Source organism: Entelurus aequoreus, linkage group LG07 (assembly GCF_033978785.1).
Source record: "Entelurus aequoreus isolate RoL-2023_Sb linkage group LG07, RoL_Eaeq_v1.1, whole genome shotgun sequence".
Lineage (NCBI taxonomy): Eukaryota > Metazoa > Chordata > Actinopteri > Syngnathiformes > Syngnathidae > Entelurus > Entelurus aequoreus.
In genome coordinates, this window is record NC_084737.1 from 56,298,154 (window position 1) to 56,319,795 (window position 21,642).

The window sequence follows — 21,642 nt, forward strand, 5'->3', positions numbered from 1 at the left end:
TTTAAACGGGAATAGCAAATCCATTCTATGTGTCATACTTGATCATTTCGCGATATTGCCATATTTTTGCTGAAAGGATTTAGTAGAGAAAATCGACGATAAAGTTCGCAACTTTTGCTCGCTGATAAAAAAAAGCCTTGCCTGTACCGGAAGTAGCGTGACGTCACAGGAGCTAGGATTCCTCACAATTCCCCGTTGTTTACAATGGAGCGAGAGAGATTCGGACCGAGAAAGTGATGATTACACCATTAATTTGAGCGAGGATGAAAGATTCGTAGATGAGGAACGTTACAGTGAATGACTTGAGAGGCAGCGATGGACGTATCTTTTTTCGCTCTGACCGTAACTTAGGTACAAGCTGGCTCATTGGATTCCACACTCTCCTTTTTCTATTGTAGATCACAGATTTGTATTTTAAACCACCTCGGATACTATATCCTCTTGAAAATGAGAGTCGAGAACGCCTTTTATCTCCACGACAATACATCGGCGAAATGCTTTAGCTATGAGCTAACGTGATAGCATCTTGCTTTAACTGCATATAGAAACAAAAGAAATAAACCCCTGACGGGAAGTATAGATAGAAAATCCACAATACTATTAAACCGTGGACATGTAAATACACGGTTAATGCTTTCCAGGCTGGCGAAGGTTAACAATGCTGTGCTAACGACGCCATTGAAGCTAACTTAGCAACCAGACTGCACAGAGCTATGCTAAAAACATTAGCTCTCCACCTACGCCAGCCAGCCCTCATTTGCTCATCAACACCCGTGCTCACCTGCGTTCCAGCGATCGGCAGAAGGACGAAGGACTTCACCCGATGCGTTTGGCGGCCCGGAGACGTAGGAAGTCAAGGTGAAGTCGGCGGCTAGCGCGGCTAGCGCGGCTAGCGTGGCTAGCGCGGCTAGCGCGGCTAGCGCGGCTAGCGCGGCTAGCGCGGCTAGCGCGGCTAGCGCGGCTAGCGCAGCTAGCGCGGCTAGCGCTCCAACAAAGTCCTCCTGGTTGTGTTGCTGTAGTCCGCTGCTAATACACTGATCCCACCTACAACAATCTTCTTTGCAGCCTTCATTGTTCATTAAAAAAATTGCAAAAGATGTCCAGAATACTGTGGAATTATGAAATGAAAACAGAGCTTTTTGTATAGGATTCTACGGGGTACCATAACTTCCGTTACTCGGACTTCGTCACGCGCATACGTCATCATACCGCGATGTTTCAGCCGGATATTTCCCGGGAATTTTAAAATGTCACTTTATAAGTTAACCCGGCCGTATTGGCATGTGTTGCAATGTTAAGATTTCATCATTGATATATAAACTATCAGACTGCGTGGTCGGTAGTAGTGGCTTTCAGTAGGCCTTTAAGTCTCATCTTAAAACTCATTTGTATACTCTAGCCTTTAAATAGACTCCCTTTTTAGACCAGTTGATCTGCCGTTTCTTTTCTTTTCTTTTCTACTCTGCTCCGGGGTGGACCGCTAGCCTGTTCATCGGATGGGGACATCTCTACGCTGCTGACCCGTCTCCGCTCGGGATGGTTCCTGCTGGCCCCACCATGGACTGGACTTTCGCTGATGTGTTGGACTTTCACAATATTATGTCAGACCCACTCGACATCCATTGCTTTCGGTCTCCCCTAGAGGGGGGGGTTACCCACATATGCGGTCCTCTCCAAGGTTTCTCATAGTCATTCACATTGACGTCCCACTGGGGGGAGTTTTCCTTGCCCGTAAGTGGGCTCTATACCGAGGATGTCGTTGTGGCTTGTACAGCCCTTTGAGACACTTGTGATTTAGGGCTATATAAATAAACATTGATTGATTGATTGATCAGTTGGTGACGTCTCTGCACTGCTGACTTGTCTACATGCAAGAGGATCCCCTACTGGCTTCACTATGGACTGGACTCTCACATTATTGACCATATCCACTCGGCATCCATTGCACCGGTCACCTGGAGGGCGGTCCCCACATCTGCGGTCCCTTCCAAGGTTTCATATTGTTCCCATTGGGTTGAGGTCTTTCTTGCCCTGATGTCGGATCACATCAGAGGATGTCATTGTGGTTTGTGCAGCCCTTTGAGACATTTGTGATTAAGGGCTATATAAATAATCTTTAAATGATTGATTGATATTCGTAACCAGACTTTCCGGTGCAGAACTTTTGTTCGGTACAGAGGTATTCCGCTTTACTACACTGATCATCAAGTGAAGGACAATAAGTGTTGTTGTTTTTTACTACTCAGTAAACAAATACAGTGCAATGTGGTCTTTGGTCACTTGGCCTTCCCGGCTTGACCATTTTTGGCCCGCAACTGGTTTTTTTTTTGCCCTCAGCCTCGTGTGAAAAGAGGGTAAAGAGGGTGTATAAGAGTGGACTGGCCAAACATCCCCAAGGGGTCCTTTGTTCTCTGTCTTTGTCCCTGTTTTCCTAGTACCAACTCTGACGATGTGGGTTTTTTCTGTGAGGAGCAACAGAACACAGCTGGCAGACAAATCATCTTTCCAAACTTTTCTTTTCCTTAACATAACCAGTATGTCGTGTCATCACATCAGTTATCAACTTCAATGCAAAAGCATGTTTAAAGTATTAACACACTATGCAGCAAATACTTTCCCACACTTGTTTGCTTATCGCTAAAGGATTATATGAAGCACGTGCTTGACATTCTTTAGATATACAGCAGCTATGTCCTGGACTGCTCGTGCTATAGTAGACAGAAGATAGACAAATCGCTGGTAACCATAAGAAGACATCGCTTTGTACCTTAAAACACTTTTGTCTGACTGTCATGAAAGTGGCCAGCTTGCAATTAATTTGATAATTGTTTACACATAATTGTTTATCATTAGACCACATTTTACTTGATGAAGGACAAAGTTGTTATTAGCATTAATCCAAAAGTTTGCATGTTTTAAAACTAGTACTGTCAAATTATTAGATTATCAGATTAATCACACATTTATTTTCTTTCTTTCTTTCTTTCTTTTAGTTTATTTCGAACATGAACACATTTACATCATAATACATCACACAATTTCATATCATTTAATTTACATCATGCCCGAAAAGGAGTAGGAAGAAGCAAAGCTTATTTAATCCTACCCCTTTCCCACTTCAAAGCATGTACAATTATATAAAATAATTTACTGACCTTTTTATATAATAAAATAACATCTATGAATTAGTATATACAACAGTTTGTAATATGTAATTAATTAATTCAGTCATTATTAACATACTGAGATGAAGAATATTTTCAATAAGGTTGGAAGTTTTTCTCATAATTCTTCTTCTTTGTACTTTGTAAGCACTATTAATTTAAACAACCTCTTAAACTGGATCATGTCAGTACAATTTTTAACTTCTTTACTTAATCCATTCCATAATTTAATTCCACATACTGTTATGCTAAAAGTTTTAAGTGTTGTACGTGCATATAAATGTTTTAAATTATTTTTTCCTCTAAGGTTATATTTCTCCTCTTTAGTTGAGAAGAAATGTTGTACATTCTTTGGTAGCAGGTTATAGATTGCTTTGTACATCATTTTAGCTGTTTGCAATTTTACCAAATCACCAAACTTTAATATTTTTGACTCAATAAATAAAGGGTTTGTATGTTCTCTATATCCAACATTATGTATTATTCTAACTGATCTTTTTTGTAACATGGTTAACGAATGTAGCGCACATTTGTAGTTATTTCCCCATATTTCTGCACAATAAGTCAGATATGGTAACACTAGTGAGCAGTAGAGAATATGAAGTGATTTTTGGCCCAGGACGTGTTTTGTTTTATTCATTATTGAAATGTTTTTTGCTACCTTATGTTGTATGTTTTGTATATGAGATTTCCAGTTCATTTTATCATCTATTAATACTCCCAAAAATCTGGTTTCTTTTACCCTTTCGATGTCTACTCCGTCTATTTGTATTTGCGTATGATGCTCTTTCCTACTATTACCAAATAGCATCATTTTAGTTTTACTGAGATTCAAAGATAGTCTGTTTTTGTCAAACCATCTTTTTAATTTGTTCATTTCTTCTGTTATTATTTGTATTGTCTTCTGTGTGTTCTCTCCTGAACAGAAAGCAGTTGTATCATCTGCAAATAAAACTAACTTTAAGTCCTTTGTAACTTTACAAATGTCGTTTATATAAAGATTAAACAATTTTGGTCCCAGTATTGATCCCTGCGGCACACCACAGGATATATCTAGCCGTGTTGACATATTTTCACCCATCTTCACATATTGCTTCCTGTTGGTTAAATAGCTTCTTACCCAGTTCAATACCAAAATTTGAATTTGAAATAATCAAGATTAATCAAAGGTTATTTATTTTTTATATAATTTCAATTAACTCAAAAAAGAACCAATAGTTGGACTCACATGCCATTTTAAAGGCCTACTGAAATGAATTTTTTTTTATTTAAACAGGGATAGCAGATCCATTCTATGTGTCATACTTGATCATTTCGCGATATTGCCATTTTTTTGCTGAAAGGATTTAGTATAGTACAACGATGATAAAGTTTGCATCTTTTGGTCTCTGATACAAAAAAAGCCTTGCCCCTACCGGAAGTAGCGTGACGTAGTCAGTTGATCGCCTCCTCATATTTTCCTATTGTTTTCAAAGCAGCTAGAGCGATTCGGACCGAGAAAGCGACGATTACCCCATTAATTTGAGCGAGGATGAAAGATTCGTGGATGAGGAACGTTAGAGTGACGGACTAGAATGCAGTGCAAGACATATCTTTTTTCGCTCTGACCGTAACTTAGGTACAAGCTGGCTCATTGGATTCCACACTCTCTCCTTTTTCTATTGTGGATCACGGATTTGTATTTTAAACCACCTCGGATACTATATCCTCTTGAAAATGAGAGTCGAGAACGCGAAATGGACATTCACAGTGACTTTTATCTCCACGACAATACATCCACGAAACACTTTAGCTACGGAGCTAACGTGATAGCATCGTGCTTAACTGCATATAGAAACAAAATAAATAAATCCCTGACTGGAAGGATAGACAGAAGATCAACAATACTATTAAACCATGGACATGTAAATACACGGTTAATGCTTTCCAGCCTGGCGAAGGTTAACAATGATGTTGCTAACGACGCCATTGAAGCTAACTTAGCTAGGGAGCTAACGTGATAGCATCGGGCTCAAATGCATATAGAAACAAAATACATAAACCCCTGACTGGAAGGATAGACAGAAAATCAACAATACTATTAAACCATGAACATGTAAATACACGGTTAATGCTTTCCAGCTTGGCGAAGCATAAAAATGCTGTTGCTAACGACGCCATTGAAGCTAACTTAGTAACGGGACCTCACAGAGCTATGATAAAAACATTAGCGCTCCACCTACGCCAGCCAGCCCTTATCTGCTCATCAACACCCGTGCTCACCTGCGTTCCAGCGATCAACGGAAGGACGAAGGACTTCCCCACGATCATCCGTGCGGTCGGTGGCTAGCGTCGGCTAGCGTCGGCTAGCGTCGGCTAGCGTCGGCTAGCGTCAGCTAGCGCGTCTGCTATCCGAGTCAAAGTCTTCCTGGTTGTGCTGCTGTAGACCGCCGCTAATACACCGATCCCACCTACAACTTTCTTCTTTGTAGTCTTCATTTTTCATTAAACAAATTGCAAAAGATTCACCAACACAGATGTCCAGAATACTGTGGAATTATGAGATGAAAACAGAGCTATTTTGTATTGGATTCAATGGGGTACCGATACTTCTGTTTCACTGGCTACGTCACACGCATACGTCATCATCCAAAGGCGTTTTCAACCGGAAGTTTAGCGGGAAATTTCAAATTGCACTTTATAAGTTAACCCGGCCGTATATGCATGTGTTGCAATGTTAAGATTTCATCATTTATATATAAACTATCAGACTGCGTGGTCGGTAGTAGTGGGTTTCAGTAGGCCTTTAATGTAATTTTTAAAAAAAGTTTTACCTAAATGCAAAGCCGCCTTTGTTAATGTTGGAATTAACACAAGCCCCTGTGTAAATATTTCATTTTTCAATGTGTGTACACTGGCGGCTAACAAACCTGTGCGCCTCAAAATGCAATTATATTTGTAAAAATTAAATTTGTCCACGTGGCCAAATCAACAGGTCTGCTATATAGCCCCAAAATTACGGTAAATGTATTTGCTCAAAAATTGGTAACAGATTTTTGGCAGGGCTATAGCACTGTTTAGACGAATAATTAATCGCAATCCTCACAAAGGGTTAAAAAAAGTTCCTGCAGGAAGTGTCTTTTTCGCCGTCTCACGGGGATGTGAAAGTCGACCAGTCTGTCGGACCATGGCTATATTTGTCTACTACCAGGTGAGAGCTGCATGAATTATAATCTAGAATTGTTTTTTGGCAAGTTTGAGATGAAGCAAAAGCAGCCGCCGGCTTATAGTATGCCAACAACAGCAGCGATAGCTAGTATTAGCTCACTGCCATCAAAGTGGCCTGTGAAAATAGTGAGTCTGCGTTGGCGCTTATAATAACAATATCACTCATATTTGGTTAATTTTCAGGTCACAACATGTAAATGGAGTATTGTTGGCGCTTTCTGGATGTTTTTAGAGAGGGTATAATGAGCGCAACAGAGGACCCTCGATCTGTTGACTCAAATGTTAGCTATTTATTTACGATTTTGAATGCATAAAAAAGCCAAGCATATGTGTTCTTGACTTACATAAGGATTAGGAATGATAAACACAACATCTCTTTCCAATGTTTGCATATGTCCAATATGACTGCTCTGATAACATGGTCAGAGGGCTGAAGTGTTAGTCGAGTGATGTCACTCTCTGAAAATTGCCAAAGGTATTTGAGCGGAATATTCAAAATGGCTGACTGAATTTGTGGAATTTTGCTAAATAGCTAAAGTAGCCGCTAAAATAGCTAGAAACAACAGAATAAATGAGTGCTTAGTAAAGTTTAAGAAGTGTAGAGGGAAGAGTGTAAAGAAAAGATATCATAACTAATGGTGTGTCAGCATTGTCACAGTCAGTACACAAAACGTCGCATCGATCCATAAATTGGTGGTGTCGACACTAAGGGCAGTATCAGTATATGATTGATACTAGAGTCATTAGATCAATATTTTAATTTTCTCAACATGTTTTGCTGCTGTTTTGTTAATATACTGTATACAAATTCAGGGAATAATTCTCTGGACACAGGAGGCCCTTACTTAAAAGAGTAGTAGATAGTAGTTTTTGATTTTGTTTCGTTATTGTGTACTATTGACTTTTTTTGCTCAAACAATTGTATGTAATAAAGACAATAAGAAACTAGTGTAAATTTAGTTTAGATATTGTCAAAAATTAGGTGCATCCGTGGGATGCGTGAAGAATGACTTTACTGCATTATTGTAATGTGTCAGGGACACATGACATGTAGATAGCAACATTACTGATTAAATCCGTAAATTTGACATAAAGGTGGCGTCACTAGTTGTAGAAGCAGTGATCACAGTACAGCGTCAGCCTCACACGCACAAAGCGGTGAAATGCACACAGGAAACTACCGCCGTGTACAGTACGCTTCAGTTTGCTCTGGATCTCTGTAAACAACCCATTTAACTGTTCACTACAGTGTGGTGAATCAATGGTAATGTGTATTTAAGGACATACGACTTTGTGAATATATGAAAATATACAATTATACATAAAATATGTATTTTTTAAAAGTCCAATCAGCTAAAACAATTATGACCCCGTGCAGTACCTCCGCAAGCTTTAGGGGGTCCATGGAACATTACTTTAAAATGTACCGTATTTTCCGGACTATAAGGCGCACTTAAAATCCTTTTTTTTTCTCGAAACTTGACAGTGCGCCTTAAAGCCCGGTGCGCCTAATGTACGGAATAATTCTGGTTTTGCTTACCGACCTCAAAGCTATTTTATTTGGTACATGGTGAAACGATAAGTGTGCCCAGTAGATGGCAGTCAAACATAAGAGATATGTGTAGACTGCAATATAATGGCAATCACACACAAGAGATACGTGTAGACTGCAATATGACTCAAGTAAACTACACCAACATTTTATATGTTCCATTGAAAATATAGAACATAACACAAGGTGCTCAAAAATCTTTTAAAATGTTTTAGTACGACTTTGGTAAGTTATGAAGCCGCACCACTTGATGGATTGTACTGTGCTTTAACATACGAGTATTATTATGGTGTGTGTAGAAGGTAAGACATATTATCTGTCGTTTTGTTTCGCAATATGTGACATTCATCCTCCGCTGTTGCCATTTCTAATATAAAGTAGTGTAAAGTTCTTACTTATATCTGCCATAAAAGCGCTAAAACATATCGGTATAGTGAGAGTATATTATTCACCCAAGGAACTTTAGTTATTAGAGAGTTCCGGTCGGACGGTTTTTCACGGGACACATTTCCGGCGGATGAGGAGATGCTGCTCCGTTATTGATTTAAGTAAAGTCTGAATGTCATTGTAACAGTTAGCTCCATCTTTTGACACTTCTTCCACTCCCGTCCTTGCACGCTACACCCCTACAACAAAGATGACAGGGAGAAGACGCTGCCGAAAGTGAGCCACGTAAATAAGACCGCCCACAAAATGGCGCATCCTGAAGCGACTGTCAGAAAGCGACTTGAAGATGATCTGTAAAACATAATCTATGCAACATTTTGACCAAAGAACCACCATTACATGTTATGTAGACCACAAGAGGGTGTTTTCCATTTAGAAAAAATCATATTAATATGACTCCTTTATGCGCCCTATAATCCGGTGCGCCTTATATATGAAAAAAGATCGAAACTAGACCATTCATCGGCAGTGCGCCTTATAATCCGGTGCGCCCTATGGTCCGGGAAATACGTTGCTGATTTTTTGTTAATTTGCATAAGTGATTTTTTTCCTCAAACTATTGTGAGTAGTGCAACGGAATAAGGGAATTATTATTTGTTATATTGTACTATTACATTGTTTTAGATTGTAGTATTTTGTTTGGTATTTAGTAAGTGACATTTTTATTTGTAAAACATATTTTTCCTGTGTTCTCAAAGGCCTGATTGACGAACTCACAAATTCACAAAGTTATTCAATGGTCATGAAATTTCAGGTCAAAAGTATCTTTATCAGTATTGACAATACTAGCGCTCTATTTACTTGGTATGGGATGGATACCAAAATCCCCAGTATCGCCCATCCCTGTCAAAAAGCATGTTTTACATGTTGAAATGGTGGTGTTTCCTGGGGGCCCTGAATGGATCAAATTAATTTGAATGACTTTCAATGCGAAACATTGATTTGAAATCTGAGTATTTTGAGTTACGAGCACCGCCACAGAACCAATCAAACTTTTAAACTCATAAGATGAGGGACTACTGTTCTTTGCTTACTTGCCTTAGCCAACGTAGTATAAATAAACTATCTGGTCCAAAATGCGGCAGAGAGACTAAACCTGCGAGAACCAATAGAACAGAGAACATTACCTCCACTTTAGCATCCCTGCACTGGCAGCCAGTAAATTTTACAATTCATTTTAACATTTTACATTTAAAGCCCTTCTGGTCTAACGCTCCCTATTTATCAGACCTTCTTACCCAATTGGAGCTGGGAAGTAGCCTGAGGTCGTAAAACAAGGGCCCTGCTGGTCGTTTCTCAGTGGAGGCTAAGGACCAAAGGTGATCAGACTTTTAGTTTAAGAGTTTCTTGGAACAACTATCAAGAAGAGATTGGGCAAGCAGATTCTGTGTCTTTACTTTCAAAATCATACTTTTACAGATCTACTGTATTTTTACTGGGTTAATTTAAATTCCCCATGTACATACAGTATACACATTTACTGTATCCATACTGTTTTACATGTGTACCACTTCCAAAGACATGCACCTGGGTATAGGTAAATTGGCAACACTAAATTGGCCCTAGTGTGTGAATGTGAGTGTGAATGTTGTCTGTCTATCTGTGTTGACCCTGTGATGAGGTGGCGACTTGTCCAGGGTGTACCCCGCCTTCCGCCCGAGTGCAGCTGGGACAAGCTCCAGCACTCCCACGACACCGAGAGGAACAAGCGGTAGAAGATGGATGGATAGATGACTCCTTTGTTGTACTAAATGTGTTTGTTTTTAATATTTCGTCCCAAAGCACTTTGCAAGTCAGTTTAAAAAAGGGCTGGATATACCATTATAATTATTATTGTTATCATTACAATTTATGTAGCACAGTGGTTCTTAATTTTTTTTTTACCAAGTACCACCTTAGAAAAAACTTGGCTCTCCATGAACCACCATAATGACCAGCATAAAAATACAGTAACGAAGTAGGCCTAAGTATTCACTAAAACATATTTAATATGTTTGGCCATAGTAAATATAAGAAAATAAAACACTGTACTTTAATCAAGTGATTATTTACCGTACCAATAGATGGAGCCCATGTACCACTAGTGGTACACATACAACGGTTAAATAAGGGGTTTAAATAAGATCTGTTTCTTCCTACTCCTTTTCAGATATGTTGAACTACTACTTGATCTCAGCAATGCTTTTGATAGCGTTAATCATAACATTCTATTAGAACGCATCAAATCACATGTCCGTATGACAGACTTAGGTTAAGGTAACGTGCCGAGTCCCACTAGTTCAGTGCTTGGCCCTGCTTTCTTTAGCATTTGTATGCTAACGCTAAGCGACATCATTCACAAATACAGTGTTAGTTTTCACTGTTATGTTGATGACACCCAACTCTACATGCCCCTAAAGGTGACCAACACCCAAGATTGTAGTCATCTGGAGGTGTGTCTTAATGATACTAAACAATGGACGTCTGGCAACTTCCTGCATCTTAACGCTAAGAAAACGGAAATGTTGATTATTGGTCCGGCTAGAGTAAGGCACTTGTTTAAGGATACCACATTGAAATTTGATAATTAAACAATTATACAAAGTGACTCGGTGAAGAATCTCAATATTATTTTTGATCCAACTTTCCTGTGGCCTAGTGGTTAGAGTGTCGGCCCTGAGACTGGGAGGTCATGAGTTCAAACCCCGGCCGAGTCATACCAAAGACTACAAAAAATGGGACCCATTGCCTCCCTGCTTGGCACTCAGCATCAAGGGTTGGGAGTGGGGGTTAAATCACCAAAAATTATTCCCGAGCGCGACCCATGCTGCTGCTCACTGCCACCTCCCAGGGGGTGAACATGGGGATGGGTCAAATGCAGAGGACAAATTTCACCACACTTAGTGTGTGTGTGGCAATCATTGGTACTTTAACATTAACTTTAACTTGTTTGAGTCACACATTAAGAACATTACTAAAACAGCCTTCTTTCATCTCCGTAATATCACTAAAATATGTCCCTTTTTGTCTGTCAGTGACGCAAAGATCATTATTGTGTTCATACGTCTCGTCTCGAATACTGTAACATATTATTTTTGGGTCTCCCCATGGCCAGCTTTAAAAGATTACAGTTGTGGCTGCAAGACTTTTGAGTAGAACAAGAGAGTTTGATGATGTTACACCTATAATGGCTCACCTGCACTGGCTCTTGGTACACTTAAGATGCAACTTAAAGGCCTACTGAAATGATTTTTTTTTTATTTAAACGGGAATAGCAGATCCATTCTATGTGTCATACTTGATCATTTCGCGATATTGCCATATTTTTGCTGAAAGGATTTAGTAGAGAAAATCGACGATAAAGTTCGCAACTTTTGCTCGCTGATAAAAAAAAAAGCCTTGCCTGTACCGGAAGTAGCGTGACGTCACAGGAGCTAGTATTCCTCACAATTCCCCATTGTTTACAATGGAACGAGAGAGATTCGGACCGAGAAAGTGATGATTACCCCATTAATTTGAGCAAGGATGAAAGATTCGTAGATGAGGAACGTTACAGTGAAGGACTTGAGAGACAGTGATGGACGTATCTTTTTTCGCTCTGACCGTAACTTAGGTACAAGCTGGCTCATTGGATTCACACTCTCCTTTTTTTATTGTGGATCACGGATTTGTATTTTAAACCACCTCGGATACTATATCCTCTTGAAAATGAGAGTCGAGAACGCGAAATGGACATTCAGTGCCTTTTATCTCCACGACAATACATCGGCGAAAGGCTTTAGCTATGAGCTAACGTGATAGCATCGTTCTTTAACTGCATATAGAAACAAAAAAATAAAGGATAGAAGGAAGGATAGATAGAAAATCAACAATACTATTAAACCGTGGACATGTAAATACACGGTTAATGCTTTCCAGGCTGGCGAAGGTTAACAATGCTGTGCTAACGACGCCATTGAAGCTAACTTAGCAACTTAGCAACGGGACCTCACAGAGCTATGCTAAAAACATTAGCTCTCCACCTACGCCAGCCAGCCCTCATCTACTCATCAACACCCGTGCTCACCTGCGTTCCAGCGATCGGCAGAAGGACGAAGGACTTCACCCGATGCGTTTGGCGGCCCGGAGACGTAGGAAGTCAAGGTGAGGTCGGCGGCTAGCGCGGCTAGCGCTCCAACAAAGTCCTCCTGGTTGTGTTGCTGTAGTCCGCTGCTAATACACCGATCCCACCTACAACTGTCTTCTTTGCAGCCTTCATTGTTCATTAAACAAATTGCAAAAGATGTCCAGAATACTGTGGAATTATGAAATTAAAACAGAGCTTTTTGTATAGGATTCTACGGGTACCATAACTTCCGTTACTCTGACTTCGTCACGCGCATACGTCATCATACCGCGACGTTTCAGCCGGATATTTCCCGGGAAGTTTTAAATGTCACTTTATAAGTTAACCCGGCCGTATTGGCATGTGTTGCAATGTTAAGATTTCATCATTGATATATAAACTATCAGACTGCGTGGTCGGTAGTAGTGGGTTTCAGTAGGCCTTTAAAGGTTTCACTAATTACTTGCAAAATATTTAACGGTTTACCACCATCTTATCTTGCTGATTCTATTGTACCCTACATTTTGTCCAGACACCTAGGTTCCAAGAACGCCTGCTTATTAGTGATTCCCGAAACCCAAAAAAATGTCTGCAGGCTTAGTGTTTTGTATTAGCGCTCTCGTACTTTGGAATGCGCTACTGGCAGCAGTTATAGATGGCCTCTAGGTAGAAGCATTTAATTACCACATTAAAACTAATTTACATACTCTAGATTTTAAATATATTCTGTTTTAGACAAGTTGACCTACCGATTCTCTCTTTTTTGCCCCCCCATCTCCTGCAAGGAAAAGTTACCAGATGCCCATAGATAATCCCTGGAGAGATACCAGTCTGGAGGAAGTGCTAGCTGTTCTAAGTCATGACCCAGTGTGGACCACACTTCTTGGACCCTCTGCTTGCCCTCAATGGACTGGACTCTCACGTTAACAAGTTATGTCATTGTGGTATGTGCAGCCCTTTGAGGCACCTGTGATTAAGGGCAATATAAATTAAATATGATTGATTGATTGACTTTGAACACAAAAACTTTAACTACAGCATGATTGCAAAAGCCACAACAAAGGCAAATGACACCACACAATAATATAAAGTCGCAACACAACTTTAAGCCACAAAAGAGGTGACTGACTTCTGACAACAGTGGAGCAAGTTACGGCTATGCACCAACTTCCGGAACACAAGGAGAATTAATTTAATGAGAAACAAATAAATAACTACAAGAGATGGATGAAGGAGGCTATGGAGATGAAGAAAAAAGGGGCCAACACCATCAACAAGGATGAGGGGGCATGCATGCTTCCGCACACCTGGAACGGTTTGTCATCGGCAACTTGAGAGCAAAGAACAGATACCGGGTCAGGGAACTTTATTTTTAGCAGGTGAATCTACTGTTAAGGTGTTTGTTACTGTAATTGTATTGAAAATTGCTTAAATGTTGAAAAGGTGATCAGAAAATGTTTCCTTTTGTTATTAAACCTAAAGTGCTCATCCCGTGAGGTGTATATTACTTTTTTTGTTCGGTTTGTACTTCATGAAGTTTTGCACTTGTTGTTTTTTTTGTGTGTTTGTTTGTTTGTTTTCATTATATTTGGATGTATTTGTTTGTCTGGGCTATCCATTAAGTAAGACTACTTATTATGTTGAAGGGGGCAGGAAATATAAGATTTTCTTCATCCTGTTCCTTCTCAAGTATAGGTGTGTAAATATGTGTTTAGTTGCTAAAATTTAATTGTCTATTGATCAAAAGTGCACATCAATGAAGGCGATACATTAAAAAAATGAAATTAAAGACCTGACTGCGTTTCCCAATCAGTACTTTTCGGCATTCAGATGATGGAGGACAAAAAAAGTTTCATAAAAGTTTCATAAAAGCACAAAAAGCGACGTCACTCCTCATTGTAGCAAAATGCAACTAAATATTCTTCCAACAAGGTAATCTTCTATTCTCCCGCCACGCAGAAGGATTTATTTGAGTTTGTAATAACCTCGAGATGTTTTGTAGAGTACGTGTTAAGGGCAGAGAGCTCAATACATTCAAGGGTGACTTTTGGAGCACAAAAACAGTATGTAAGAAAATAAAGCGCTCACCATCCTTGCGGTGGTACGTGATGTCCACCTTGCGTTCCTCCAAGCCCAGTAGGGCCTGGGCCACCTGGGCGATGGCGTGTCGGCTGGTGAATTGGCCGTGCAGGAAGTCGCACGTGCACGGTTTCTGCATGACATCCGGCCGGGAGAATCCGGTCATCTTGCAGAAACCATCGTTGCAGTAGATGATGCCACAATTTTTCATACGTGCATTAGCGATGATGAATTTTTTGTCTGTGAAGAAAAAGGTCAATTGTTAGACTTCATGGCTCCCAATGTGCGGCACACAACAATGTGTGGTTAGAGTGATGATCTTTGGAGCTTCCATGGCTATCTTGGATCGTGTTGTTGTCATTCACACTCACTTTGGCTCTTGTTCCGACATGGAAAGATACATCAGGAATGTTTGAAGATGTTGCAAACATCTGATAAGTGGTGACAAAGAACCCTTTGGCACCCTCAAGCATAATGGATAAGACATCAAAGACATTGTGTTTTTGTACATACCGTACAGAATGATCCATGAAAAGTAAAAAAAGAAGGATAAACTGGCACAGAATTGACCTCATCTAACAAAAACTATTTTGTGATGGACATCAATGAAAGTCAATTGCAAACTTTTCATTCATTCATCCACAGTGGGTCACGACCGTTATACCAACTACCGGTAATCTTATTTTATTTATATGATATTGTACAGAAGTAATTCAGGGATTAATTTAATATAGAACTGGTATGTTAACTGTTGTTTTATTCAACTAAATAGTATTTTATTGATCTTATTTTCATGTGAGATTGTTATTTCTGTCGTTCCACGTTTACAATTTATCATCTGTTGTCTGTGTGGCCTGTGAGGGAGCAATCGCAGTTATTAAATAACACGTCCTTATTTTGACTTTGTGCATAATTTAGGAGTGTTTCTATTGCTTTCTATTATAAATGGTTGTGAAGCGCAGAGGAGCGATCGCAATACGGCCAGCACTTAGGTGGGCATAGGTGGGCCCTTGTGGACATATTTGTGTCGGTTTCGTCTTTCCAATTTGCAAGTACTTTCCAAAACTGTTAAATGTTGACGCAAAAACAACGGTTGCAGTATTAATCAATTTGCAGACGCTAAATAATTATATTTGCCGGAAAACACGCTAAATTGATTGTGCTTGTTATTTTGCTCATTTGACAGAAGCAATCTTCAGTGCATGAGTTAATTAAATCAGGCTTCCACCTGTTCGACCTGCTACCATCGGGCAGGCGCTACAGGTGCATCTGAGCCAGAACAAACAGGCTCAGAGACAGCTTCTTTCCCAGAGCTTTCACAATCTTGAACTCTAACTTATAATAAATAATTCATCCCTATACAATATCCTACTCTAATACCCTACTGTGCAATATTACCCTTTGAGTGCAATACATCTGACACTGATTGTTATCCCTCCTGTACTCTTGTCTTGTTCTGTATATTGCACAGTATTTTGTATTGTGTATATTGTTTTGTATATTGTACAGGATTGCTTATTATTTTATTGGATAGTAGTCTATTTATTTAAATTCTTAGTTTTATCTTTATTACTTCATGTGTAATTTAGTTTTATCCCATATTTGTTCCCACTACCGCACCTTAAATTGGAGTCCTTAATCTCGTTATATGCAAATATAATGACAATAAAGTCCATTCTATTATATTCTCTATTCTATTCTACTATATCAGGCACTTTTGTTTTTTGTCTTTCTTGATGTCTCTGACAACAAGTGCTTTGACTTGCTCAAGTCCTCCTTTTATTTTGCCTATCATTCTCAATCCCCTATGTAAGACAAGAACACATTCTTAATGCTTTCTAATTTGTGATGTACGGTAAGTACTCGGTGGCTAACAATGAAGCTAATATGATTTATAGAATGCGGCTGTGAAACCATCTACAAAACATCAACAATTCTCCATTTATATGTCGTGACCCTGTATTTTAATCAACCATTAACAAAATTGTTATTAGAAGCACTAACACCAGGGATCTATTTAAACAGCGATGTAATCACAGAGAGCTGATGAGTTTATGCAGGTTTTGACATACTGAACAAGTGAACTGCTGCATCGCCTCGGAGTTGGTAAAAGTTTATTCTAGATTGTAAATCATGCCTCTTACTTGTATAGTCCAATGTTGTGGCCATAAACAGATAAGTTGGTCAACTTTGACATTCAAGTTAGACACAGAGATTGCGAGAAAGACATGAAAAGACGCTTTTTTTTATTTTTACCTGTGTAAGGATTATGATTAATTCTTCATCCAAACGGGAAGATATCAACATTCCATCAGTCAGCATCCCAGTGAGAGCAGACATTGTACAGTCAATAATTGTTTTATTATGTTTGTATTTTTTTAGCACTTAGCAAACCTGCTACTTGGTTTATCTTCTTATCACTCAGTTTCTAAAATGTGTAGCTCCATCCATCCATCCATTTTCTACTGCTTGTCCCTCTCGGAGTCGCGGGGGTAGTTGGAGCCTATCCCAGCCTGCATTCGGCTGAAAAATGGATCATCATTTGTGCCAAAGTAGTCATTGTTGGCTTTCATGAAGTAGTCTGCCATGATTAGTGGTAGTTGTTGGTGTTGTTGAAGGAAATGATGACCATTGTGATGCGTCTGTGAAATTAATGTGCCGCCATATACTTAAAATGAGCAAAATACTTAAAGGCCTACTGAAACCCACTACTACCGACCACGCAGTCTGATAGTTTATATATCAATGATGAAATCTTAACATTATAACACATGCCAATACGGCCGGGTTAACTTATAAAGTGACATTTTAAATTTGCCGCTAAACTTCCGGTTCGAAACGCCTCTGAGGATGACGTATGCGTGTGACGTAGCCCGGCGAACACGGGTATGCCTTCCACATTGAAGCCGATACGAAAAAGCTCTGTTTTCATTTCATAATTCCACAGTATTCTGGACATCTGTGTTCGTGAATCTGTTTCAATCATGTTCATTGCATTATGGAGAAGGAAGCCAAGCAAGCAAAGAAGAAAGTTGTCGGTGCGAAATGGACGTATTTTTCGAACGTAGTCAGCCACAACAGTACACAGCCGGCGCTTCTTTGTTTACATTCCCGAAAGATGCAGTCAAGATAGAAGAACTCGGATAACAGAGACTCTAACCAGGAGGACTTTTGATTTGGATACACAGACGCCTGTAGAGAACTGGGACAACACAGACTCTTACCAGGATTACTTTGATTTGGATGACAAAGACGCAGACGTGCTACTGTGAGTATGCAGCTTTGGCTTTTTTTTGCGTATGTACGTAACTTTTAAAAAATATATAAGCTTTATGAACCTTGGGTTAGGTGAACGGTCGTTTGGGCTGAGTGATTGTGTGTGTTGATCATGTGTTTGAATTGTATTGGCGTGTTCTATGGAGCTAGGAGCTAGCAGAGGAGCTAGGAGCTAGCATAACACGTACCGTACCGTATGTGCGCGTCACGTACGTAACTTTTTAAAAATATATAAGCTTTATGAACCTTGGGTTAGGTGAACGGTCTTTTGGGCTGAGTGATTGTGTGTGTTGATCAGGTGTTTGAATTGTATTGGCGTGTTCTATGGAGCTAGGAGCTAGCAGAGGAGCTAGGAGCTAGCATAAAAAACACGCAGGTGTTATTATGCAGGATTAATTTGTGGCATATTAAATATAAGCCTGGTTGTGTTGTGGCTAATAGAGTATATATATGTCTTGTGTTTATTTACTGTTGTAGTCATTCCCAGCTGAATATCAGGTACCGTGAGTATGCAGCCTTGGCTGCTAAACATTCGATAACTTGACCGTATGTGCGCGTCACGTACGTAACTTTTTAAAAATATATAAGCTTTATGAACCTTGGGTTAGGTAAACGGTCTTTTGGGCTGAGTGATTGTGTGTGTTGATCAGGTGTTTGAATTGTATTGGCGTGTTCTATGGAGCTAGGAGCTAGCAGAGGAGCTAGGAGCTAGCATAACAAACACGCAGGTGTTTTTATGCAGGATTAATTTGTGGCATATTAAATATAAGCCTGGTTGTGTTGTGGCTAATAGAGTATATATATGTCTTGTGTTTATTTACTGTTGTAGTCATTCCCAGCTGAATATCAGGTCACCCCCGGCTCTCACAGCATCTTCCCTATCTGAATAGCTTCAACTCCCCACTAGTCCTTCACTTGCACTTTACTCATCCACAAATCTTTCATCCTCGCTCAAATTAATGGGGAAATTGTCGCTTTCTCGGTCCGAATCTCTCTCACTTCATGCGGCCATCATTGTAAACAATAGGGAACTTTGTGTATATGTTCAACTGACTACGTCACGCTACTTCCGGTAGGTGCAAGCCTTTTTTTTATCAGATACCAAAAGTTGCAATCTTTATCGTCGTTGTTCTATACTAAATCCTTTCAGCAAAAATATGGCAATATCGCGAAATGATCAAGTATGACACATAGAATAGATCTGCTATCCCCGTTTAAATAAAAAAAATTCATTTCAGTAGGCCTTTAATATTACATGTTATTATGAATGTGCAGGTTACTACATTACATATTAACTCACAGCATGTATATAAAATGTTGATGGAGGTTTTTGGATGTTTTTTTAAACCGCTGGATAGGCAGAATACAGCTAATTTTATTACCTTCACTACCTTGCTAGAATTTTTTAGTTAGAAGGCATAAAAAAAGAACATCATATGTGTGATTGTCTCTCATAATGATTGTGAATGTTAGACCAAATTTTAAAAAATTGCAGTTCCCATTTAACTTGATGTACATTTTACACTTGGCGGTCCAACTACCTTGAATCGTTTCCTGCTACCTTGTGCCGTCTTGATGATGCCAGCATTGTGTTTTGTCACATGTAGACATGTGTTCCTTTCAGAATGACATTCTCCCTCAGCAATGCCATCTTGTTTTTTGTTGGTGAACAGGTGTGGTGTTATTCCTGCTGGAAGGCATGTGTCGACAATGTTGACATCCACCTCCTTTGATTGCAGAAAGTTGACCAACTGTTGCTCTGTTGAAGCAGCAGCATCTTGCTCTCCTTCCTCTTCTGGTATCAACAGCACTGACAAATGAACTGCATGTAATTTGGAGCACAGTCACAATCACATTGTTTATGCGAATAGACTGCTCCAACTTATCCATTCATCCATCCATTTTTCTACCGCGTATCCCTTTCGGGGTCGCGGGGGGTGCTGGAGCCTATCTCAGCTACAATCGGGCAGAAGGCGGGGTACATCTTGGACAAGTCGCCAACTCATTGCAGGGCCAACACAGATAGACAGACAACATTCACACACTAGAGCCAATTTAGTGTTGCCAATCAACCTATCCCCAGGTGCATGTCTTTGGAAGTGGGAGGAAGCCAGAGTACCCGGAGGGAACCCACGCAGTCACGGGGAGAACATGCAAACTCCACACAGAAAGATCCCGAGCACAGGTTCAAACCCAGGACCTTCGTATTGTGAGGCTAAATTATCCATCTGAAAAGTCACTTGTGATATAATGCAATCCTTTTCATGATTTTGCTTTAATGTGAATGTTTGTCTGTCTATCTGTGTTGGCCCTGTGATGAGGTGGCGACTGGTCCAGCGTGTACCCCGCCTTCCGCCCGAATGCAGCTGAGCTAGGCTCCAGCACCCCCCGCGACTCTGAAAGGGACAAGCGGTAGAAAATGGATGGATGGATGGGCATCCAGTTTTCCTTCCTGCCCATCAACCGGTTTACATATCAATGCAGGATCATTCTTCACTTCCTTGATGTGTTTTCCTAAGTACTTGCTGTCATCGTGCTGTTTATCTCTTTTTAACGCCAACATCATCAATACTTCTTGCTCGCTTCCACGTTGTCTTCTCCATACGCTGCAGCAGAAGCCCTTTTTTGCCCATTCTGTTCGTGGTCAATAACTTTGAAGTTCGATCGTTAGATAGATAGATAGATAGATAGATAGATAGATAGATAGATAGATAGATAGATAGATAGATAGATAGATAGATAGATAGATAGATAGTACTTTATTGATTCCTTCAGGAGAGTTCCCTCAGCAAAATTAAAAATGTAGTATCGGTTAGCTTGGGGCAGGGGGTTTGACAATTTGTGTATATATATATATATATATATATATATATATATATATATATATATATATATATATATATATATATATATATATATATATATATATATATATATACATATATATATATATGTATACTACCACCTGATAACAGGTGGTAGTCAAGCCAATAGTGATAGAAGAAAGATCCAGCAAGTTTAAATAATACTGTAAAAATACGGATAACTATGACTATTTTGGTCACAATAATCAGGATATTACATTGTTTATCTATCTTCTCAAGTAGATCAGGCATATTTTCTCTGGTTTTGCAGTTCTTGCTTCTTGTGGCACATGTATTCAACGTGTAGGAAGTGCCACAACGGATGTAATTGTGAATAATGTTTTATTAGTATAAACATAGTTCATTCAACTACTTCCATATTTTTACTGGTAATGATTTTTCCAGAAAGAATGACAAAATAACAATTCACAAAGCCTAAAAATCGTTTTGGTGCAATTTGCATGAGATTTGCATTGCACCTGTCTTGCACCCATGACCAAAAGTCTAACAGAATGTCTTAGAGTTAGACATTCAAAAGTTTAATAAATATATTAATACAATATTTTAATCAAATATTTATGATTTCAAAATGTAATCAAAAATAGTTATAAATAAAATACAAAAAGTTATAATATATCAGATTAAATGCAAACGTTTTATCACATTATTTACTTATATATAAACACTAACAAATCATATATGATATATGTAAAACATGTTTAACATTATACTTAGATTTGATTCAAATTGAAAAATCTGTTGAAAAAATATATGTACGGTATATGTAATAATTAAAATACTAGAATACATATTTTAATTTATAAATAAAATGTATCTATTAATATATTCAAATAAATACCATAAATTAAAAATAAACACATATATGCATATTAAATATATAATGTCAATGACAATTAGATATACATATATTTAAAACATGAATTAAACAGGACTGCGCACACCAATCAT

At 39.1% G+C, this 21,642-nt stretch overlaps 1 protein-coding gene across 4 annotated transcripts in view; it reads right to left on the reverse strand.

Annotated features, from left to right (window-relative positions):
* kcnh7 (potassium channel, voltage gated eag related subfamily H, member 7) overlaps positions 1-21,642 on the reverse strand; it is a 122,102-nt gene that overhangs the window by 100,188 nt on the left and 272 nt on the right. For all 4 annotated transcript variants that reach the window (XM_062054031.1, XM_062054030.1, XM_062054029.1 and 1 more), the window contains exon 2: positions 14,543-14,773. In XM_062054031.1, coding sequence (XP_061910015.1) covers positions 14,543-14,773 — 231 coding nt within the window. The remainder of the gene's footprint in view (positions 1-14,542; positions 14,774-21,642) is intronic.